Consider the following 25,435-nt stretch of genomic DNA (forward strand, 5'->3'; position numbering starts at 1 on the left):
TACCTGAAAATAATTCTTACGAGGGAAGGCGAGATGTAAAAGCAGCCAGATGTTTGAAAAATATCACTGAGAAAAATACCGGTGTCAAAACTAAGCCCTGAGGCAGACTTGCATGTGGCAGTCTACTGGAACTGGTTTTGTTTTACATTCTGTCCAGCTAAAGCATTTGAAAAAGGAGCTGAAATATGTTAAGCCCATGTCCTATTTCAATTTATATCCAATATTTCCTTCCACTTGAAGGAGCAGAAGTTGTCATTGTGGCAATCCGTTAGGTCTGTTTTCAGTTAGTACCACAAAGAGAACTAACACCTTGCTCCCCATCCCCATGGAGAAACTCAGACTGCTTTCTGAACATCTGTACATGCAGGAACTGAGGAGTTCATCTACAGAGAAATGGAAGCAGTGTGATGTTCTCCAGCGATGTACTTTAACTTAGCTTCCTCACTTTACATGCCACAGTAAGGCCATATAGTAAGGCATATAGTACTACATATACTTACATATAGTAAGGCCACACATGGCCATTGTAACATCAGCCTGTAAGCATAAGTATTTTTCTCTGAAGTTCCTTAATCTTAATCAGGCAACTGATTCCCCCACTTGTCCCCAGTCAAGTGACTTTGTAACTCAGTACTATCCAAGTAGAAATTTGTCCACACATTGACCAAGTCCCAGAGGTTCCTACACACAGCCTTGGAAAGCCGCTGGCCCTCACAACAAGACTCTCCATGCAACTCTCACCCAATCTGCCTTCAGATAACACCAGGGAACCCAGAGAACCCCAAAAGCACAGTCAGCCTTGCGTGAAAACCCACAGAGAAGGCTGAGCTCCCTACACCTCCTTAAGGACAGAATGGAGCTTTACAAAGTGCCTCCTCCTGAAAACAACGGGGACTTCTTATTTCCGTTCCAAGAAGTCACTCACTATTGAATTCCTAACTCAGGAGCCATCTCCAAAACCTAAAGGAACTGCTGCTCTGAGCACAAGAGGCTTTTAATGAGTCATTAGTCACCTCGTGGTCACATGGACTCTGGGGCAGAACAGGAGGCAGTTTCACTCTCATGAAACCACCTCATCAGTACAGAAAAAAGGAACAACTTTAAGCATTAAACAATGCCATGACTTAAGGAATGAACAGAATGTTTTGAAAATGCAAATTCAAAGCAACTCTACTGTAATTAGAGCACCAACAAAACTGCAAGATGTTTGTCTCCGCACATTCATTTCTTTCATTCATCCTCAGACACAGCCACGTACAGAGCTCTAGTTTCACAGTATAAACCCACTCCTACATACATTCCCAAAATAATTTGCATGTATTACCAACAAACAAACACACAAGTTTTCAGACCGCCCCCAGATGCGGCGGACAAAAAGAGGACTTGTCACTGCTGCCTAAGGGATTATAGAACACAGTTCCAAGAAGAGAGTGAGCCTCAGTGCTGTACATCTCACACAAGGTGCAGTTAGGCTGACAATTAAAAACCCTGCAAACACATCTTGCTGCTGTGTAGCTGTTCTCTCATACAAAAGTGAACAAAGGTTAAAGAAAACCTCGTCTGCAATATGTTTTTCTCTATTACATCCAATAAACTACATCCAGTTGTCACAGCCTGCCTCTGAAACTGGCTTTTATGAGTCAGTACGAGCATCCTGGTGACAAACAGTTCTGTTGGAAAATGCTGACACTGCTGGCCTTAAGGAGCAATGGTGACAACGACAGGAGGAAAGCTTGTTTCATCTTCATTTGACATCTGCTGACAACATTCCCCCAGGCACTGATCTGCCTTCCTGGTCAGCCCAGGTCTCAATTTCATTTTCAACTCCCCTAAACCAAACTTTTTTCCTCATGGCATCAGGACAACTGCTCCAGTATCAATTGCTATAGCTGTGCAGTTATTAGCAAGGGGCGAACAATAAATATACTGGTACTACCATAAACACATTCAAAATCTCCTACTCAGGACTAAGCTAACAAAACCAAAAAAACCCTACCAGATAAATACTGCTGGCAGCCTGTGTTCCAATTTAACTTGAAGACATGACCTGAAAAAGCACTCCTTCAGTTGAAAATAACCCTTAACAGTTCTCAGTGGAAACAAGATTTTAGCCAAGACCAGACCTGCAAAGTTACCAACAGGTTTAATTCAGTACATGAAAAGAGAACCTAGTTTAAAATATCATCAACTCAAGCTGGAGTGAGTGCTAAGGAAACCTCACAAACAGATACCATGCTTGTTTTCTTGACATACTTACCCTTCATTGCACATAGCTTTCATGAACATACTCCTCACTAAATACATAAGAAAAATAAAGGCACTCTGTATTGAGCTGTGTCTGCAAATTCCACTTAGCTCTGCTCCTCCTTACCTTCTAAGTGACTGCTCTCTTCACTCTGGAAATTTATTTTGTACTACTTGCACTTCTACAACATATAAAAATCACCATGCTTTGGTCAGGACAGCCAAGCTTGTAACTTGACATTCTCCAGTTGAAGAGCAAGACCACAAAGATTTGTTCCCATCAATGTTATCCTCAATTTATCCTTTTAAATAGCCATAATTGGAAAGTACACTAGCAAGTAATATGAGGATTGAGAGAATATATTGAATAAACACAGTGGTCTAACCAGATGTGGAGACCCCTCACAAATCACTCCAATAATACACACACACACAGGATTACCACTCAGTTGGCAGAACAACGTTCTCTAGACAAATCCACCTCCAGAAAAACACAAAACAAAGCAAAAAAAACTCCACCACATGTTAAAAACAAATTTAGGGTTTCAAAGCAGCAACGTTTGGTGGTGTTCAGTCAGTTTAACCACCCACAGGGACAAGGCAGCAATACCAGGTGATGGCACCAATGCCATCAGCAAACATGCAGTAGTGAGAAGCTGTTTGTGCCAAGTTACCGATCCCCCCGTTACCACTGGAGGCTCCACTCCATAACCACCAGTTCTACTTCAAATTAATTACAAAACCCACTCGTACTGTCGGTATTCTGCTCAGTGCCACAGCCCCAGCTGCAGAGCAATCACAGTTTACACTGACAAATAAAAACCACGCTGTTCGCCTGCATTGCCCAGAGGTATGCAGGGGAAAAAAAAATGAATGAAAGTATTAACAAATTAACCAATTTTTTTCCTTTAATTGAATCATTAATCACCTTCAGCTTCTGTTCTGGCTGAACAGATGCGACCATTCGTCACTGAGAACACAACTGCAAAGTCTTTACAAGGAGTAGAATATCCTACCTGGTACAACTTCAAAAAGGAACTTTCCTGGACTCTCTTCATTGCAGGGGTGCTCAATTACTCTGTTGCCAGGCAGAAAGATAGCACCCTAAGGAAGAAAACAACATCACATATAGGGTCAGAACTGCTGCCTTGCTTGTGATAGACAAATGCTCCTTTTCATTGGGACTGAGGGGGACATGCACGTGCTGCTGCTCCTGGGCAGCTACTTTCCAAAAGACTGAGGGGAGATTAAGCCAGCAATCACAGATCACCTTCATTAACTAAAGCATTCAATAATGGCTTTAGGTTTTTTCCCATCTCTTTGGTTTTTGACACTATGAAGATTTTTGTACTAATTACGCTCGTGCTGCAGGGCATATTCTGATATCTAGCATCCGTTGCCATGACCTTCCCCAAGAGCAGAAGTATTTACAATTTCTGTAATGAGAAGATTAAATTAAAAGAGAAAAGAGTACTCTTCTCACCAAAGAGCACACCCTACAACCTCATGACACCTTTTACTGAGAGCAGGGGAAACTGAGGCTGTGTTGGCAGCAGCCACTCACAGCTCACTCCATGTACAGGTGTGTTCTAACAGCAGTAGGCACCCAGGCCCAGCAGCTCATCTCAGAGACATCTTCCCTCAATTCCTGCACCCAGCATTCACTCTAGAGCAACTTTCAGCAGCTCATGTCCATGAATACAGAAAACACACTTTGGATAATTACACACCATGTTATTCAATTAAACAAAAACATGAGATTAACACCTAGCCAGCAGCACTGTAAACACAAATCAATTTATGAGACAGTAAATGAAAATTGCACTTAACTTGGCTGCACACTCATTAGCAGCACACATGCTGTGGCCTCATTACAATGGGATGTGATGCTTTCCCGTTCTTTGATGCAAAATCCTTTCAATATTTACTTCACAGCAAGTTGTCACAATAACAGATTTTTGAGAACACAAGAAAACAGTCATAACGTTTATAATGTCATCTCCTCCATTTCACAGATGTAACGCTCCACCTACTGAAAGGTGAAGCCTAAATCCCACGTCATCTAGATTAATACGAAGGGATCCCAGACAGCAATGCCATGGAGGATATTATCGCAAATTAGAAAGAAAGCATATAAAAAAAAGAGTAAAATAAATTATCATTTGAGTATATCTATTACTGGAAACATCAAAGCATGTGAAATATACTCACATGTGTGTATAAATATATGCACACATGCTAATTAAAAAAGTTGTTTGAACAACCTGCACCTGGATGCAACAGACCAGTGGGGAAAGCCTAAAGAGAGCTCTCTCACTTCTCTGTCTGCTTTCACGCCCATCTATCCGCCTTCCCCATGCAGCACTTCCCCAGTATGAAGCATCAGCCCCAACCTTACTGCTTCAGTAAACCGAGCAGCTCAGCCTGGCACGGAGTTGTAAAGGTTCAGCCAGCTAAAGTTTGGTTTTTTTCTCCTTTAGGTCTTCCCTACATAGAGAAAAGCAGCTCTAAAGCCTTAGACATTATGCAAGATGCTCATTTGCACATGAAATATGAAGGTGCTTTCCAGAGGAAAAATAATGTTGTGACTTGGGTATTAGTGCATGTAAGCATTTCAAAATTAGCAAGTTTCACATTGCTTCACATCAAGCTCAGCACATCATTCTAATCAGCTGAACATCTCACAGTACAGACTGCAACACTCAGGCACAGCTCAGCAGATGAGCACTACATGGAAGTATGGAAGAAGGGACAGAATGACCACCACAAGTGTATTGTGACAGCTAGACATCAGGTGATATTTTTGCTTTGCACACTGCATGACACAGACTAGCATAGCAACCTGGTGCTTTCCTGTCTTACTATTGCCTTACATCCCCAGCTCTGTTAGAGCTCCACTTCCCATAGCAGATTTACTCTTCATCAGCATACAGGGGGCACCAGATTTTTCTCAGGGAAGCTCATGGGACAAGGAGCTCTCATGCTCTCTAAGATGCAGGCTAGCAGCTACAAATACCTGATTTTTAATACCTCCAAAGGGATTTTACTCAAGAAACACATAGGTAGATGAAGAACTGAACAGCTTTTTTGCCTAAATATGTTTCTGCTATTTATTCTAATCCAGTTCTACAAGGCTTCACCAGTCCATTTGCTTCCTGCCACCTACTGTGAAAACATACTACTCAAGAAGTCGGGTTGGATAATCAGAGAAAAAACCATTGTTCTCATAAAGAGTGGTGATGCAGTGGCACAGGCTGCCCAGGGAGGTGGTGCAGTCACTGTGCCCAGAGATGTTCAAGAACCACAGAGATGTGGCACTGAGGGATGTGGTGGGATTGGGGGGTGGATGGAGGGGTTGGACTTGGTGATCTTAGAGGTCTTTTCCAACCTTAAAGACTCTATAGTTCTTTATGTCCACCTTATCAGTGGTCATTCTTATCAGGTGTTCCTCTTCCTTTCCAACTACCATCAAAGATTAGTAAAATCTATTTCATCTTCCAATCAAGTGCTAAGCTTATTAATCCTGTTTTTCTTAGTTTTTCTTCTTTCACAGGAAACCTCCCAGGAATTTTCTGCTACCTTATCCACCGTCTGTTAACACAGAGGATCTTCACAAAGCTTATTTCTTGTTGCTTGAAGCTAGAGGTCGGTTAACCACATCACAGAAGTGCCAGTGATGGTTTGGCACCAAAGTTTGAGGGTTTTATACCTGTTGCAGTCCCACAGCTCTCATCTGTTGGTTAATTTGTTGCAATTACTTGGTAATAATTCTATAGTAGGGCAGTTACTGCAACCAAGCTTCAAAGCTCTTAACAGCTCAAGTCGAGCAAATGCTCTTTGCCACTGAGTCGAGCTCACTGCCAGCAATACTCTGAATCTACCATAATTCTCTTTTCCAATTTAAGTGAGAAGCAGTTCTTTAGGGCGATATCTTATTCTCCGTGTGCATCATGGGTTTCAAGTCTCTTTGGCACACATTACATAATGAAAAAAAAGTTTTACTGATTATGAATGTTCTGCACTGTCACTGTAAAATGTACAGAATGTCAGACTTCCTTTGCACATGACACCAACAGCAACTTACAGTCACAAGCTACAGTTACCGTAAGGGAAGGAAAGAACTGGATGTTCTCTGAGTATGATGGGCTTTTATAGCAGATAAGCAAACCAACCTCTGGCAGTAGTACCATTACTGTAGGTAATGCAGCCACTGCCCTGCAGCTGTTGCAGCCATTTACAGTTTTGCACATGCTCTGAGAGAAAAACACAAGTGCTGTTGTACTAAAGGCATGCCAAAGAGGGGGGGATGTAACACACCAGGAACGAACATGGGCAGGGAAAGTGCAAAAGAGCTGGTTGAATAAATTTCTGCCAGTGGTCAACATGCATTCTTCTGGCATAAATTCCATTGTGTTTGACATTTTCTCCTCCCACTATGTTAATACATTATTCCGGTTTGTTTCTGTTGAAGAATGAGAATTGCCATTTAGTTCCCAGAAATTGCCCTGAAGTACTGAAAAGACCTTTCCTCCAAACTAAGTTAAAAAATCTAAGCTCGTTGCTTAATTTTCTAATGAAGAAACAAATTGACTTCAGAAGGTGTTGATGCAGCATGTACTGTCAGCTTAGAAATGAGCACCAACACCCAATATAACAGAGAGAGTAGTCAATTCTACCAGGATGCAATTATGGTATTTTCGAAGATATTTTTACCTTTCTCTCCTGCCACATATTTCACTTAATGGTTCAGTGCCTCAGAGACATTTTTCCTCAAGAATGAAACAATCTTGCCTTGAGCAACCACTAGAAAATCTCCGTCTTGTTCCCCAAGAGAAAGAAAGCTCTCACAAAATAGAGTCGTAACACCACAGAAAACTACATTTGCCTAAAAACAGAGCCTCATGCACACTGTGTGCCTCTGGAGTTTACTTCTACTCTAAGGGCAAGAGAGATGAGCGGCCATTTCCTGACTGTATCTCAAACATCTGAAATTATTACAAGCTTTCTCCTCTTTCCACATTTACTTCTCAGCACTGACTGCTCCCTCGCTGCTGAAAACAAACCTTAACACGCTGTCTTCCCATCTCTAAATTCCACCTGCTATCCTAAGTGGTTTCAGACAGATCGTGGATTAGTATGAAGCAGCTTTCCAACCCAAAGCAGATTTTCTGCAGCATCTAGATAAGCTTTAGCACCTCTACTTTACCCACCCCGTCCCAGCTTCTCCTTAATGAATGAGCTTATTCAATTGTACATCACCAGCTTCTGTAAGAAACACAGTTCCTTCAGCAGTGATTTGTTTTTCTTTCCCAGGCTCATCACCAAGGGTTATGAGGCAATGGGCAGGGAGCTGAGGGTGACCCAGGTCACAAGTAATAGGCCTGCTCCCACCTGAGGGGTAATTAGGACCAAGTTTAAGGACTCAGGAGTTCATGCTAAGTTCATTCCCCTGCACATAATTAGATGTACGCATAGAAGTTTCAATCTAATGAATTTAATGAAACTGAATTTGATTTTGCTCTATAGACAACAATACAACTGGACAGCAAGGAACTACTGTAGAGGACAGGCAATTATGGAAAAGCCTTACCTCTGGTAGAGCCTTCCTGCTAGTAGAAATCTGGCTTATTATTAGATAGAGCCATTCTCTCACTATTTCTTTTACCACCAAAGAAACAAAAGCCAATAAGCCACCATGCTTCTCTTAGATCAGAACACAGAGGACCAAGGCTTGTTATACAGACCTCATTTGCAAAGAAAATTTACTGATTTCTAGTATTAAGAATACGCAGGCAAAATGAATGATTTTATTGCCTAATTTGCTCTTACTTGGCAGGAGAAAAATCTCAAGTCTGGCCTCACATGTGGATGTGGAGCTCTCCAGTGACAGCCTTGACAGAAACAGCAGCACTGAGACATAATGCAGCATATACGATTGAGGAGGTTAAAACCCAGTCAGTCATTAAATACTGAGCCAACTATTTTTCAAGATAGGATTCAGAGGCGGAAAAAAAAAAAAAGAGGGGATGCTTTAAAGTTGAATTTTCTATGCCATCTTGATTTATCTTGTTTTGAAAGGGTGGGGAACCAGCCATCACTGCATGCAGGGGTAAAGGGGAGATCATTTATTCTCTCCCCTTGGCTGAATGCCCACAATTGACTGAAGGAATCATGTCCACAATGGAAAGAAAAACATTTAAAATTACCAGAACGCTACTGATCATCAAGTGCTTTGCTAGGACTCATACTGAGTTACACCTTCACATTGTGGGAAGATTGATTTAGAGGGAAAACCACCTAAGAATCTGTAGAAACACTGTAATACCTTGCCAGAAAACAAAAAAAAATAAGACACTGCATCATTACAGATGGCTTTCAGAGCAGATTGTCTAGACCTGTCTTGCTACAAGAGGTACTAGATGAGAATCAGAGAGCAGCAACAAGGGCAAACGCTACCCAGGGGGGCAGAAGAGCATTTTGGGGACACACAGGAGCTGTGCAATCACTCTGGTTCAGCAGCAGGAGAAACCTCCTTTTAATGCCACTTATACTAACAAACACTGTCAGGAAAGCCATAGCAAAACAGTGACTAAAACCATGGTCAAGCACACCCTGCAGCAAGGTCAAAGTTCTGCTGGCCCTCAGAAATAATTTAACGCCTCCAAGATTCTCTCATCTAGGAGTAGCATCCTTTTGCCATCTTTGCTCTTCAGTGCTCCCTTTTGGCTTAGCTCACATTAACAGCCTTGTTTATGGTAACTCATACTACTCTGTTCTTCTAAAGCCTACTCAAAAGACAAGAATGCAATATCTAAACTGAAAAATTAAATGAAAGAAATAGTTTAACTATACAGAAACTACCCCTGTTGCATAGGTCCAGTATGAATAGGACACGAAACAGGAGGCAGCCGAAAGCACGGTGTGGGGACCGTCAGGTCTTCAGCACTGCAGTCCTCCAAATGCACAGCAAGGCATGTACCTATGATTCAAATTAGTTAGCTTGGGTTTTGTTTGCTTTATGGATGTCCATGCTGACTTTAAGAAGTGAAATTGTTTTCAACTGCAACATGAATAGCTCACTTCCAAGAAGGCTACGTACTGCCATGCCTCCAGCTTGTGGAAAAAGAGCTTCCAGGTCAGTAAGTAATAGAGGTTGAAATTGCAACAGATTACCTCATTAAAATTTTACAGCAAGTGTTAAGAAAGAGAGCAGAGACTTGAAAATGAGAACACGATCCCACTGACCCCATTTCTTCTCTATCCTCAGCAAATATCCTTGCTTCCTTTTGACTACCAAGAACATTCCAGTGCAGTTTATCTACCCTACATGAGTTATCATTTTTCAGTTTTTCATTAAAGAACAAACTACAGTTTCACATGAAAAAATACGAGGGCTTAGCAGCAAGAGTACTCCTTCTCTTACAAGTTTCCTTTATTTTTTTTAATGCTAACACTGCTTGTTGTTTTAACATCTATATGTTGTTTATATACTGTCTATATAATGAATGCTTTATAAGGATGGCTTAGATACTGCAACTACTGCACAATTTACACATCTCATCTGGATCCCTATCATCTGATGTATGGTGCTCAGTTGGCCCTTGTCTAAGGGAGAACAAAACTAGCAACAAATCTATCTCAGGGAGCCAGGGGCTGTGTCTTCCACATTATTCAAACAATACAACCTGATACACTTACTACCATTTGCTTCCATGCAGTACTATCTGTGTATCATCACAGAACGGCCTGGGTTGAAAAGGACCACAAAGATCATGGAGTTTCGACCCCCCTGCTTTGTGCAGGGTCACCAACCACCAGACCAGGCTGCCCAGAGCCACATCCAGCCTGGCCTTGAATGCCTCCAGGGATGGGGCATCCACAACCTCCTTGGGCAACCTGTTTCAGTGCATCACCACCCTCTGTGTGTAAAACTTCCACCTAATATCTAACCTAAACCTCTCCTGTCTCAGTTGTATCTTGGGAGTTGTTTACTTCTCAGTTGTTACTTTGAATTCAGAGTGTAGTAGTCTACTTTGTCTATTCTGCAACGCTACTTCCAATTTAGAACTGGGCTTCTCAGAGAGTTTCTCATCTTTGTAAGTTACCTGAATCACACGTTTCTACAGCTTCTGCGTGAGCTGTAGTTGTTTCTTCCTCCCAGTGTTTTAGTTATGCATTCAAAAGTATCCTTAAACATTTTTAATGTGCAACTTAAATACTGAGCAGAGAGTTTTGTCTGATTAAAAGCGAAGCAAACAGTTTGATACTGTATAGGTGCACCACACAAAACATTGAGGTGGTATATAAACACCGAATTTTCCATGGAAAGCAGATGTTCTCAGCAGAAGAGCAGATGTCCTAAGGGCTGAACTCTAGGGCAAAGCAGATATTACAGAAGCATCTATGAATCGGAACATGCTTTTACAAAGAGACAGCGTAAATCAAACACGTAAAAGTCATCAGGGAGTTACTCCATGGTCCTGGAGTGGAATTTGACTTAATGCTTTCTTATTTGGATAGGAAAGGAAGAGCTTTTACAGACCAAGGCTTCGCAGGTTTCAGCTTAAGAATACATTTTCTATCGCATTTATGTCAGCTCATGAATACAATCACTTCATATGTTTTTCAAAGAGAATGCTCATATAACCAGCTACATAAGAAGCAAGACATATCTCCTAATTTCAGTAGTTTCAAAACCAGCACCAAATTAAGCAGAAGCTGGTTTGCATGAAGCAGTGCACACCAATGGGCTGTAGCTGCCCCGAGCCCTTCAGCCCAATGGGACATCCCCACAGCTCTGGTTTGCTTCAGATGTTTGGGCACACACATTTTCCATTTAAAAAAAAAAAAAAAGAGAGAGAACTGTGGGGAAAAGGGTTGTCTTACTTCACCAGTTAGGGCACAAGACCACAATAGGAAATCCTATTGAAAGCTCTGATAATGCTAAGCCCCACATCGAAACAGCCCCAAAGACTCAGCCCAGCCCTCCCCAAAGGCTGCAGGGCTGCTCACCCTGTTTTATTAACCGTGTCTTGGGCGAAAATAGAAGAAAAAAATCTTTTTCAAGATTATCCTGTGTCATTACAGGACTGACTTCAGCAAAAACAAAAATGACTTCCATCATTTGGATTTTCACTGAGTAACACTGGAGGTGGTACAGTATAACCAATTGTACAGGAGTTTACTATAACTTTTAGGACGTTGCATATGCAAGTGCCAAAACATCCTCAGTGATTTGCTTTCCCATAAGAGCACAACAGGCTTTCTGCAGCACTATGAGGAGATTTCACCGAGTGCCAGACAGCCTTAGGTAAAAATAGGTGCAGGGTGACTGGAGGCCAATGTAATGAACTGCACTGCAGCAGCTGCTCCCTTCCACGCCGTATTAATATAAATAGTTTAGATTCAGTGCTCCTATTTTAATAAACAACCAAAATATAAACATGCAAGAAGGTCTTCACAGTCTACAGGAGAGACTGCAGTATCCCTTGCCAGAGGGAAAGATGAACCACAATCTATGCAAGAAGAGAAACTGGGAGCAAGCCCCCGCAGCGGGTAAGCAGAAACAAAACCCCAGCTTTTTTGGGAACGTATTGATTGCACTCCAGCCAGTGGAACATTCCCTGCTCGGAGCTGTTGTTAAAAAATCAGTTTCAATCAGTCATCGGGTGTCTCTCCAGAAACTCTGGAATCTCTCTTTTTCAAAGAGAGATGGCTCCTATGTTAAGCTTTTTTTAGATGCACGTTATTTGTTGCACATTCATTTTCCTCAAAGTGAAAGCATAGGAGAGCAATATCAAATCTAGAGTCCACCAAATTCTCAAGTAAAGATGACTATGCTGGAGCCCCAACGGCAGCAGCCAGGTTTTTTTTTTTTGCAAGCTAAGAGCTACTGTGCCTGCTGACTGCAGCTGGAGACAGGCATCAGCATGGGAGACTGATCAGGAGGCAGCAAGCAAAGGGCAGAGGATGTCTCAAAATGGAGAGATTCTGGCTCGTGAAAGCTATTAATTTTGTCTCTCTAATGGCGTTTGGTGGCCAGACTGAAGAAAAATGGGAAAGCTCCTTAATTCCCATCTCACACTTGAGTCCTTGGAAAAAGATGCTTCAAAATCCATTGAAGATGGAATAACACACATTGAAGGTACTTAATGAAGTTTTAGTATTATGAAGGCTTTTAGTCCCACAAGCCCTGCACTGCTACCAGTAGCTGGTATTGACCATGCCCAAACTGCAGCAGTGCATTTCCAGTGTCACACACAAGGAAGCACCAAGGTGACAAAGTCAGCTCTACTTTCCACAGCTACAAACTGAGCAAGGCAGTCCTCATGGATAAGCTAGAAGCCAGAAAGAAAGTGTGGAAACTGATCCTGCCAAATAAACCCAGGAATGCTATTACATTGGCTGTTGTGCACAGGCTGCACAGCAAAGGCATAAAGGAACCCTTCTCCTACAAAGCCCCAAGTTCTGGGTCCTACAGGGCTTAACATGCTTACCTGATCCCTGCCTACACAAATGGGCTCTCACATGCATGTACAGCATCCTAGTAGGTGTTTGGTTTACTCTCAGAAAAGCATCACCTCCCAGTTAGAAACTGCCAAGGAAATGATTCCCTATAGATCTCACAGCACAACATGAGTTTGGGCCTCCTTGGGCTCCTGACAAATGCCACATCCCCATTTGAACAGCAAGCAGATTCCCGTGGCTGACTTGCAGGCAAGCACATTTTACATTTAATGGTCTCCTTCGCCAGCTTGCTGCAACTCTAATTAAAGCAACAGAGCTGCTCCACTGAGAGGCACGTGCTGAATGCTATCGCAGAGCTCCTGAGATAAGGGAAGCCTCGGCAAAGGTTAATGACAGCATTAATTTGACTTCTTCTGTTAAATAAAGAACAGGTCATTAAAATCTTGAACAGGTGGCAGGCTTGGCAGCTCTACAGCATGTGGGCTCTAGACAGATTTATCTTGTCTTTCATTTTAAAACATTTACGTGAACGTATTCGTTGAGATAAATTACCTTGTTCACAAAAGCATCCCATTCAAGGCTGCTGCTATCACTGTTACATTGATCAAATTACGTTGTAAAAATGTTAGCATTCATTCTGACAATTGTCATCTCATATTTAGAACTTTGGGACTCTCCTCATTAGTTACCTGTTGCAGTTGAGGTAATTTCCACATCAGCATCACCAAGGAAATACAGAAAAGCAGCAGGACAGCTCGCTCAATGCAACCAGACTCAACGTACACTGAACACGTTATGAAACCATTCCAATGCTGAGAGCCTTAAGAAGAGTTTCTATCCATGATCACTTCACTGTAAGCTTTCTTTTTTTCCCTTACAGGAGAGATGAACTGCTGAGATATTATTCTCCTCTAAGGGGATCAAGTAGATGTTCGTCTTCAAACGCACATTTGTACTGCAATTTAATGACCTCCCCCCTGAATAGGAGATAAAGGCCTGTGTTCCCATCTATGCAAAGATTTAAAAAGCACTAAGAGCAGCTTAGAATAAAGAAAATGACTTCCAAACAAACTGATTTATCATCTAGGAAAACCAAAGTGTCAAGCACTCCTGTGTGATGCTCGGTACACAGCCCTGCTGGCTGAGTTTCAACGCATTTTAACTGACACAGCTGCTTGGTAACAAACATTCAGGACATAGCTGGCCAAGAGGCTTTTAAATCTGCCAGTCAAACGAGTGACAGCCACCATCCACCTCATGGGATTCTTGTCTCTATTATTAAATGGAGACAGCCACAATATCTGCCTCAAGGGTGGGGCACAGTCTCATGTACAGACAGTGGCAGGATTTTTAGGTTTCTGCTGCCCACTATTATTAGTAGCATCAGGAGAATTTCAGCCTGTCCAGGTCACCACTGTCCTATGCAATGAATTTACAACAAAGGGACATTTGATAGGATGAGAGGTAACGGCCTCAAATTGCACCAAGGGAGGTTCAGGTTGGATATTATGAAACATTCTCAGAAAGAGTGGTACTGCAGTGGTGGCACAGGCTGCCCAGGGAGGTGGTGGAGTCATCCTCCCTGGTTGTTTTCAGGAACTGTGGAGATATGGCACTGAGGGACATGGTCAGTGGGCATGGTGGGGATGGGTTAGTGGCTTGGATTGGATGATCTTAGTGCTCTTTCTAACCTTAGTGATTCTACGACAAGCAGGCAGTGGATATCAAAAAAGGACAATAAGGCAGTTTTCACAGTTTAGACTGGGCCAGGCCTGGCAACATCAAAACATTCTGGAAGTTGCTTCAAACTGAACTCTGTGCAGCCAATTCTACGTGCTTTGCTACCCGTATTGTGCCTGGGTAGTCAGGTCCAGCTCCTGTGGCTAACTACAGAGCTATCTGGCATCCAACTGCTTTCTGGGACAGCAAAGCCTGACAGCTGCCCTTGGCTGCAGCTCTGAAACTGGGACAGCCCCAGTCCAAGAGCCAATCCTGCCCTCCTCCAGGATGCAGTTTTGCTGTGCGTGGCTGTGCTATGGCCATCTTCCCATCTCTCGTAGGTGTGCCAAGTATAGTTCCAAGACCTGGTGGACTTAGAGTCATAAAATGGCTCGGATTGGAAGGGACCTCAAAGATCATCTAGTTCCAACAATTGGGCCCCAGTGGGCTTCATTCCTTGCTTTTGTCACATTCCCACATTGCCGACTGCTTGAACTCGAGAGGGAGAGTCTATTATGGAAACATTTTCTGGCCAGCTGAGGAGCAAAGAGGATTTCAAGAATGCAGCTTGAGGTCATTCAGCCTGCATCCACCACACAAGCCACTGCCTGGCAGAGAACTAGCAAAGCCCCTCTGTAGCAGCAAGGGTGTTGTGCATGCTGCTAGTTCAGCTGCAAATACGGCTTTCATCCCCGAGGTAATGAACTTAGAGGAGGCTATTCTTAAGCACTAATAGGCTAAAAGAACTCAATTATTATCATTTAAATACTAACAAGGCTCTCCTGTGAGTTACTCATTTTGCTACTTGAGGAGCTAGGCAGCACTTATACCAGCTCCAAGTAAATAAAGGGAGGGGAGACAAAAGTCATCACGATAAGCCTTTTTAATGGACGCAGACCACCTACAGCCTTGAAATTCCCTTCAAACAGGAAAAGAAAGCCATCATTAAAAAGCCTACCACAACACAGAGCAGTGTGCAAGGGTCAAGCTGCAGACAAAAGCAATTATCACTTAACTGCTTAGCATCCCTAGCAGTTTGGGAATTGTTACAACACTTTCATCATTCAGTGAAGTGTCCTCTATCCTACGCTCCAAGTGCTGCTTCCCTCAGCCACCCACTGCTGACCTGATATCATGATTAGTTAATGCACAAGAACTCCCTCCTGACAAGATCAAGCGATTACATCAGATTAGAAAGACCAGGCCCAGTTATCAGCTTGTCACCCTCACCTTGCATTGAGAGGGAAGTCTTTGTGAAGCTGCCTGCCTTCCACACTAGCTATAAGAAACTCATTGCTGCAAGCATCCGATCACACATGTACCTCTAAGGGTTCTGCAAATGCTGGAAGGCAAGAATACTTTTGTGGCAAAGGCAAGGATCTGGCACTACTCTGCCAATTTTCCTCACCTATTCAGCTAATGTAGCACTGGGAGAGGATGGACACAGCCAAGTCAGTCACTCACCCTCCCCTGATGCAGGAGGCTCACCCCAGGCAGACAGAGGTGCTGCCCCAGACTTACCAAATGTGAAGGGACTGAATTAATCCCAGCACCATCATGCAATTCCCACAGATGCCAGCTCTTACGGAACGCTTAAAACGATGACCTACATGCAAATACTTCACCTCCATACTATCTGCTCCCTGTTATTCTATTTACTGTAAATTTAGGAATAAGATAGATGCCATTTTACTTGTCCTTAAGATGATTACAGCTCTCCTCACATTACGTCCAGCAGCCACAGCACAGCTCCCAGACACCCTGCTATGGCAGACAGCATTATCCCAAAGCACAGCTGCAGCACACCCCATTTCCCACTTCTGACATGCTTTCACACACCTACTGACCATAGCAAAGGCAACGTCCACACTTCTTTGCAACTCCACAAAGCACAGCCAAGCTCCAACCGTCTCCAGATCTGTGTTCAGAGGCAGCTTTTTATAAAGGCCATTTCTACCACTGTGAGCATGGATGATAAAAGCCGGGCAGCAATGGATAATGGCAGTTTGCATGCAGTCTCTCCCAGCATGACACACTGCCTTTGATTCTCTGCTGTCACAGGAAGCCTAATGCCCCTTCTTCAGTAAAAAATTCATTCTACAGACTCTTCATTCTACAGACTCGTGCAGAAGATCCATCCTGAGCCACCGCTGACACAGCTTACAGATAGGTATTTTCAAAATAATTCAGACTTCTTTTTAAATTCTATTCAAAACAATGTCTCCACCTGCTTACATCCACGTTGTATGATATTCCTCAGTGTTCATCCACACATCAAAACTAACTGCAGAAAACTGGAAAACATCTCAAAATTGCCAACCTCAGGTTTTCCTTTTGGGATACTCAGTCTCTGCCCACAAGATTGCAAAGCTTTTATGTCCCATGCTCACTTGTGGTCTTACTCCTCCACCACCAATCATGTTCAGAAGTGCATAACTGCCTAATACCTAATATTTTTGAAGAATAGATGCCTCTGCCTTGAGAACACCTCAGGAAGGGAACTGCACAGCAGCTGCACTGCTCATCCATGGCAGGACAAGGAGCTGGACCTTGCACAGCTGAGGAAAATGAGCTGGGAAGGCAAATAAAAAGCACCTGTACCCCCATATACACAATTGCTGCCACCTGCACTCAGCTCTACTCCTGCTGCTCTCAGCACACAATCCCTCTACTGGTGCACAGCCAACTAGGTTGACATTTCCCATGTAGATTCCATCTCCACATCAATACAACCCAAGCTGTGCCCTTTCTGCTCCCAAGTTTTTTGAAAAAGGGGAAAGCATTAGCAGAAATCCCCAGATTTCTTCTATTTCATCACAGGCACCCTGCGTGGCACACGCTGCTGCTGGGGAACTCATCTCAGTCATTACAGCCTTTTTTGCCACCATTGCCCAACATAACAAATAACTGAAGTTGCTGCTCAGAACTTACTCTGTTTTTGTGCCAGGCAAGACATTTCCAGCCACCCACTTGGGGACCCTGAGGACACATTGCTGGTGCCCCACTTGGCAAGGAACACCATGGTCCATTCTAAGCCACCGAACGGACTGCTCCTATAAGGGGGTTTAAGGTGTTTTTCACTGATGTAACAATCACTGTTGCAAACAAAGTAGCCTGAAAATGACTGCAGCATTTGTTTAAACAAGTCACCACCACCCAGAGAAATACACCAAAAATGTTAGCTGTTGTAGCAGACACTGAGTTGTAGTAGACACAGCTGTTGTAGCAGACACAGAGTAAGGTATTTGTATACACTTGGAAAATGAGTGTAATGTACTTTGAGTCAGTGAAGTGATGGAACATCAGTCGTCTCTCAGGAAAAGCAAAGAACTACATATATTCCTCACAACCCCTCTGGGCCATGCTGTGCTTATGTTTCTCATTTGCACAGCAGCAGTAAGCCTAAGACTTCCTCAGGTTGCCTTTCCCTGCTTGCCCTCAGATTCACACTGCTGTCAGCACCTCCAATTTCTTAGTGTACAATCCCCTAGACACTGTCAAGCACTTTTTCATCCCCACAATCATGACATGCATGTGAGAGGCCCGGACGTGCATTCATCCAATAACCTCACAGCTCAGGCATCTCCTTTGCTTTCACTGCAAACCAGCAAGACCAAAGCACAGAATTATAGAAGCAGACAATGGATTGGGTTAAGAAGGACATTAAAGCGCACTCAGTCTCATCTTCACCTTCAACATTTTCTTTTTAGAGAGTCTTTTAAAGTGTTAGCTCTTCTTTTTTGTGAAGCTTGCCAAAAAAACTGTTTCTTGTCCCACCTCCAGCTCAGCTTCACTGCTGCCCCAATCCCAAGCACACCAAAGCCAGCTCTGCATCTCTTCCCAGCTTTTTCCCCTCTTCTAAACCTCACAAGGAGAAGGGCAGGCAATGATGCCTCTCCCTTCTCCAGGTGACACAGCTGCAACCCAAGAGCTCTGCATCAGCAGTACCCATGGGCAGGGCTCCCAAATTTCAGAGATAACTGCACCCATTAGGAGATCTCCTCCTGAAATGGTTTAGGGGAGAAAATACTTCCTTAATGCAATGTCATCTTTGAGTCAGGTGAGACGAGGAGGTCACCTTCCTGTACATATTCTTGCGGTCAACTCTTGCAAAGCAGATGGCCACAGCTTTCTGCTCAGGAGTGCCACACACTGCTGCTGGGCACACAGCACCAAATCATCTGTGCAGGCAGTCAGCAGCCACATCTGCTACTCCACCTTCTCGCTGACTGCGCACACATAGAGGAACTCCATCATGTGCAACAATTCTTCTCTAGATAGCATCCACCCCATACAAAAAGCCATTATGCTCTTCCTGAATGTTTGTGGCACAGTGGGGATGTGCTGGACACAGTTCACAAGACAATAGTTGATTTTTTTTTCTTTTTTTTTTTTTTTTTTGCCTTTAGCTAGTTTCATTCTCCAGTAGCTGCTTGTTCCATTGCTGGCATCACCACTAATGGGTAAATCACACTGCTTTAACGTCCCAGAAATCCTTTGGCATTCTGTTGCCTGGTTTAACATTATTGTTGTATTGTCCAACACCAATCTAAAAGCATCTACACACTGAGACTTGGAGAGCACTCTGCAAAAAAGCCCCTTTACCCCTGTACCATCCATAGAGCAGATCTTCCCGAGCTCCACTGCAAACTGTCTAAGGTTTAAGAAACAATAGTGGCTACGGTCTTTTATGAAAAAGTTCTGCAAGCCAAACACTGAATTTAATGCCCTTTGCAGATGTAGGCTATATCTCACAAGCTGAGCCAGGCAGAATAGTGCAAGAAAATAATTAGCCTCTGAAGAAAACAGAACGTGAAGCATGGTGTTTAACAGATAAATGAACAGCTTCACAGCTCCTTAGGTCCTCCAAGTTCAGCTCTGCCTCCTCCCACCTCTAAGAAATCCCCAAGCTGCTCCCCAACCACTCATTTTATGTGCTCTTCCCTCCACTTCTTTTTTTCTATGACTACACAGTACTAATGTTTCTCATTCAAGCCTCTCTACCACCTCACTCTCCTTCCCAAGGCCCCAGTGCTTATAGTTGCCTCCAAACTCCCACAGCAAAACATTCAGGCTCCACACATTGGAAAGAGACAGTACAGCTCTGCACACACACATAACCCCTATCAAATTCTCCCTGCTTGTACCCTCTCCAAAGTATAGCAGTAAACAAATACTTGAACATCAGTATTTTCATCAGGACAGAAGTAACTGAGAGAAGTCCCAATGCTGTCATAAGATGAAAAGCTGCAACAATTTAACCTGGCGGACCTTCATTCTGCTTAATTTAACACTTCACAGGAAATACTACTTTATTTAGCATCGTTGTTTACTTAGCAAATCATCACATCAAGACAGTGCAAGAATACAAGCAGTGTTGTTAGCATAAGCCAAGAGTGGGTGTCTTGGTTTTCCTACTGTTTGCTTGATGCCATCTGAATAGCTTAATTAGCTTACCTCACAATGCTGAATTCTGATTTAGACATGAAACCAGCCCTTGGGGAACTCAGAGCAGTAGATGTTCTGTTTGCTCAGTCAACAGGTTACATCTTCCCAGTGAAGCAAAGGGACATCATAATTGTCACTGTTCACTAGGTCAGCCATTACACTAAATAGGTTAAAACAAACGCTGCCCTGCACAGATGTTTTTGAAATCAGGTGAAATCTGTTCCTTGCAATCCAACACATCCATGAGAAACATCACCTAACTCAGAGGGCCATAATATACCAGTCCTAAAACCCTGCCCCATGACTGTCTTCACCGGAAGAAGTGCTGCACAGTAAAATTTGGAGACTGTTCTAAGCAGGGAAAAAAAGTCCACACCTCCTCCATCATCTCCTCAGCACAAGGTACACAAATCCCAGCTGCATCTGAGAGCATCCTAACTGCTCACCTTACAAAAAGGTGGGTTTTACTCTTGCCCTGATACAAGCCAGCAGGACGATAACACACTGTAAACATTTCTTCTTACTGTCACATTAAAGTGCTGAAGATTTATTGCACTCTGTACCCCTCACCCCAGCTCAGGGTGACTTAGGCAAAAATGAGGCAATTGACCAGAAAATAAGCCAAAAGCTTCAGTAAATCAAAAAGGCTGACACACAGAGGCTCTGTATGTTTTATTTTTCAGTCGTGGTAGTACCTCTTTTTCTCAGATAGCACCAGTTGTATAAATGACATTATATAAATACAGAAAGAAAATTAAGACACACCTGGAATAACAATCAAACCCAGGAAGCAATAGGAAAAAGATCTGCTGATCTGAGACCAGTTAAATATGACATAAATGTTTTATTGCCTAGACTGTGAATGAAATCTAATGCTTGACTTCTTCCAGACTAACTTGTGAATTCTCATACCAGCAACCATACCTTCAGCAATTCGCTATTACATGCATCTTGCTAAGGCTCACTCCCACATAGCTTCCCATTGCTGGCAATGGAGCTGAGGACAGAAGAGCTTTGGCAGCATACAGAAATTCACACACCTCCATTTAAAGGAAATTGAGAGCTTTAGATGAACCTCATTTCTCCTCCCCTCACTTCTTTTGCACCTTGCTGGAGGGGCAGGTGAGAAGACTTAGGGCTGAATCACAACCTGCTGATGAAAGCCAACACAGCTGAGTGGTCATAGGAGATGAGTCTAAGATCCACAGCCTGCTCTAGTAAATGCCCATACATCAGCCTAATGAAGCATCAGCCTGTTACTTAAATCACAGACTCATGTCTGTTTCCCATCACCTGCATGACAAACACATTGCAGTAACGCTCAGTTCACATTGGTGGGCTTCCAAAACTCATGCCTGTGTCTATGGAGGTCCTCAGCACTGCTTAATCGCTTGTGGTCATTATTCAGAAGTTAAAGCATTTGCTTTTTCTTGAAGATGCTGCAATTACTCAGAGCAGGAGCCCTTTGTGGGCAGTTGCAGAGGCAATGAAGGATTTTAATGAGTTTTATTCTGCAGCCCAAGCAGTAACAGAGAGCGCTTTTGTTAGTTCAACTTTTGTGCTCTAAGTCTGCTAAAAAGGATGTCCCTCCAGCACTGGACGTTAATTTTAGCTGCTTCTGTTAGCATTCAGCCCTCAGCCCCTGTTCTGAGGCTGCCAACACAAATTCCACCTGGGATGGCCACTCTCAGGAATTTGTTCTGTGTGAAGAGATTTGAAACGTGTCTCAGCTAGTAAGGGTAGCACGTGGCAACCCAAAGGCCCTAAGAAGCAACACATTCAGGAAGCATTTCCCCCCCATACAGCATAGATGTTATACAGTGTGCCTTGATCCACCGTTTTAATGTGTTTGAGTTCGCATAGGATCCAGCTCACTTTTCCTCATGTACACGCAGAAGAGCATTTACACATCCCAGCTGCACCAGCCTAAGATCAGAGGATGTGAACAAATGCTACTAAGAAGTTCTAGAATCAGAAAGTACTAGAATCAGTCCTTGGTTACTACAGCAACAGCTGTGAGAAAATGAGCAAGGACCCAGAATTCCTTGAAATATGGTCTGCATTAGATAACACAGCACAAATTAAACTTCACATCTTGAGCTCGCTAAGTTAGAAGTTAACTACACCAGCTCCAGGTTTGGAGCTGACCACATGTCCCTGAATCTGATCAGGAAGGCTTCAAAACACATTATGAGTCATTATCTTAAGTGTTCTCCTTAGTCAAGATCACATAGCTTCTTCTGCTCCTCTCCTAGCAGCTGGAACTTCTAGAGCAGATCACTGGGGTCCTAATGAATGACAGAAGGCATGCACTGTATGGGAGCTTGCAATAACTGCTGGCACAATTAGCAATTTAGACCAGCCATCTTTCCGAAGAGAAGTTGGTGGTAAGAAGATAATCAGCAACAGCAACCACAGCATAAGCTCAGGTGTACTTTTAACCAGCAGAAGTCATGAGCCCTCCTTACTCCTCTCCACACAACCCCATTAACCTGTTAAATATACACTCCTTAGCATCCACCAGAAGAGCACTTGTCATCCAGCAGGCAACAGAGAGAAGTGAAAAAACTGCATTCTCCTTCTGCTGTAGATCCTGCCACTTGGCAGAGGCTAAAAAAAGCAGAGAGGCCAAGATGGTACATGCAAGACTAGAGAGGCAGTTACAGACAGGCCAGCTCCCCCAAACCTGACCCCAGGAGGGAAGAGCTTTGCCCCAGCTCGTCCATGAAACGTACTGAAGCACACAAAGGTTTAATTTTGCTTCAGAACTCACAGGATTTTGCACCCTGTTGCAAAAAAGAACAGTGAGGGCAGTGCAGTGAACATTCGGGATAAGCAGACACATTGGCCACCAAGAGCTGAAACGAGGCAGTTTACATATCACTCAAGTGCCTCTCTGTTCCAGTCTAGCAGCAGCTGCCAACTAAGTCTAACTGCACAGTTTGTACAACACGTGGTAGCATACTTGGGAGCTTTAGCTCTGGATGCACACATGGGTCAGTGGTGCTATCATTCTCCATTGTTGCCACGAAGGTGTTAGTTTTGTTCTATTCTAAAATTATTTACTGAAAACTAATTTCCCAGCTTGGATTGCGTGAAGATACGTAAGCTTGGAAACATGTAGTTGGTTCCCCAAATGGCTGTGGAAAAGGAACTGGAGTTGCAGTGCTGGCACATAAGCAGGCACTCAACTTTTCATTATTCTCCTGACTTCCAGGGTTTTATTGGAATGGCTAAAAATATGTTAAAAGCTAAGATGCACAGAGAAGGCTGATGAAGGAGAAGTACTCACCAACTTTTAGGTAACAGAGTGAACAACAGCTCTATATGAAGTATGGGGCCGAATACTCCTTGCGTTGCACTCAACCCTATGAGACATCTTCAAGGAAGAAGTGAATTTCTATCAGCGCCATCTTAGGGCAAAGCACTAAGCAAGAACTGCCTGTACTTGGCAAGAATAGGTACTTCTGTACTTCACTTACTAGTGACACTCCACTAATTAAAACTGGGCTTACTGCTGAATGAGACACCTTTCCCTCCCTGTTAAAGTTTTTAAGACTCCGTCTGGGCCAAACCCAAGGCCTCCAGAGATTTTTAAAGTAATAAAGTAAAGAACTACTACTGAAAATTTAGCTCCACATTTTTGGTCTGAAATAAGCAGAAGAAGGGATTAAAGCTGGAATCTGATCACCTCCAAGCTGAGCACCTCAATGAATGGGTTTGTGGATATTTGTCTCAGGCCAAGCACAGAAATTCAATCTTGCAGATGTGAGAAACCTTTCCCAAATAAGAGTCATGGCATTAGAAATGCCCTGGTTTCAAAATACAGTCTTACCACACTGAACTCTTTTGTACAAAATTCCCATGAGTATCTACTGACAAGAATACATTACACCTTTAATTGCACTGATTCAAGTCATTGTGGTGAAAAGAAGCATGTGGCCAAATAAATTGCTGAAACCTGCAGCAATAAGAGACCTATAAACTTTAAGGCAGACAGGCATTAGAAATGGCAGAACTCTCTAGTCTCTGCTAAGACATATTCTTCATTAGCCACCTCAGCATTCCAAAAGTTTCACTGCCAAAGTTGCAAGAGCCTGCTATAGTAATAAACCTGTGAAGCCATTCCCAGAAAACACATTTAAAGAAAGACCCCAAGCAGTTTTGGAGCTCTCACTTCACTTTCAACATTAAACAGCCAATATGGCCATTTGCTGTGTGAAAGAGACCACTGTTTAGATAGTTTTACCAGCTGTCATGCCAGGTCAGACTTGGTTTTCCCAAGCAGAAAACAAGCACAGGAATACAGGAGATTCTGCCACTCAGACCATGTAGAATGCAACTCCTCTCATCTAATCTGAAACTCATTCAGTCATAGTGTTAAGAAGTTCATTTCTTAATTTAAAACTTGAGGCATCTTATGACCACTGAATGGAGACCAAGAATGACGAGAAAGGAAAAAAATGCACTTGCCCTAAATAGAAAGATGTGTTACATAGAGGCTTCTCTTCCTTCAACTGAAGCATTTCAAAGGAAAAATCATCAGGAACACATGGCTAACCCAAAATCTGTTTCAAGTTTGCATGACGCATACAAAACTGAAATGAGCAGCACCTTTCCGCAAAGTTGAAAGCAGTGAAGAAAAAGGAAGTGTGGGAGAGTTCATGCTCCGGACAACAGAATTGTGATGGCATAGGAGGAACAACCAGGTGGTGGCTGCACGGAGCCCAGCACTAGCAGCTGCTCTGCTGCAACCTGAAGTGCAGACGTACCCAGAATCAAGTTGCTCATGGGCAGAATACAGTGGAGTAGGGGCAGAGTTAAAATAAGACCTATTCAGACATATGAAAATGGAGTCCCTGTCTGTTCTTTACTTTGTATTTTAGGCAAATCTCAAAGCCAGCTGGCAGTCTTTGGTCAGGACTGCTTCAGAGCATTTTACAGGCAGCTGACCGTACTCTTGCAGAACACCAGGTCACCTGGCTTTTTTAAAAGCCTCATGTAGGATTCAACTTGATCTCCTTGCGCTCCGCTCCATTCATGCGTTTAGTTTCTCCTTAAGAGATGGCAGGTGGTCTTTGAGCAAAGCACACAAAGCCAACCAGGCATGCAGAAGTATTGCTCCACATCATCCTTCCCAGTCACAACCAGAGGAGCTGCAGCTACGCTCCAAGTAGTATCTATGGAGAACTGATCTGCCTGCTGTGCTGCTCTTCATATTTACACAAAAGCTGGTTCTTCTGTATTTTCATCAACAAAGAACATGATAAATAAAACTGTCCTTTTCCTTACTGGAAATCCTCTAGATAACACGCACAGACAGTCATTTCTTGCAGTGCAATTCTAAAATGCACGTACAATTAAGTTTTCCCATATGCCTAGAAATGTTATCCATTCCTTTTTCACTTGTAAAAATGCATGATGTTCAATCTTTCATCATATCCAGTACTCACAGGTTTCCCTTATGGGCAGACTCATTTTAGATTCCTGTAATTATCATATTAATTTCTATTTAATACATTCACTAGAACCTTTAAAAAAAGGCAACTGAAATTTG

The 25,435-nt window shown here is 43.1% G+C and overlaps 1 protein-coding gene across 6 annotated transcripts in view; it reads right to left on the minus strand.

The window, feature by feature from the left end:
• The window catches only part of ARHGAP24 (Rho GTPase activating protein 24), a 193,980-nt gene that overhangs the window by 99,676 nt on the left and 68,869 nt on the right, over positions 1-25,435 (minus strand). For 5 of the 6 annotated variants that reach the window (XM_046941322.1, XM_025149795.3, XM_420552.8 and 2 more), the window contains exon 3: positions 3,261-3,348. The exons of the other annotated variant lie outside the window; for it this stretch is intronic. In XM_046941322.1, the coding sequence (XP_046797278.1) occupies positions 3,261-3,348 (88 nt within the window). The remainder of the gene's footprint in view (positions 1-3,260; positions 3,349-25,435) is intronic. 6 annotated transcript variants of the gene reach the window in all.

The sequence above is a fragment of the Gallus gallus genome, chromosome 4, assembly GCF_016699485.2.
Source record: "Gallus gallus isolate bGalGal1 chromosome 4, bGalGal1.mat.broiler.GRCg7b, whole genome shotgun sequence".
NCBI lineage: Eukaryota > Metazoa > Chordata > Aves > Galliformes > Phasianidae > Gallus > Gallus gallus.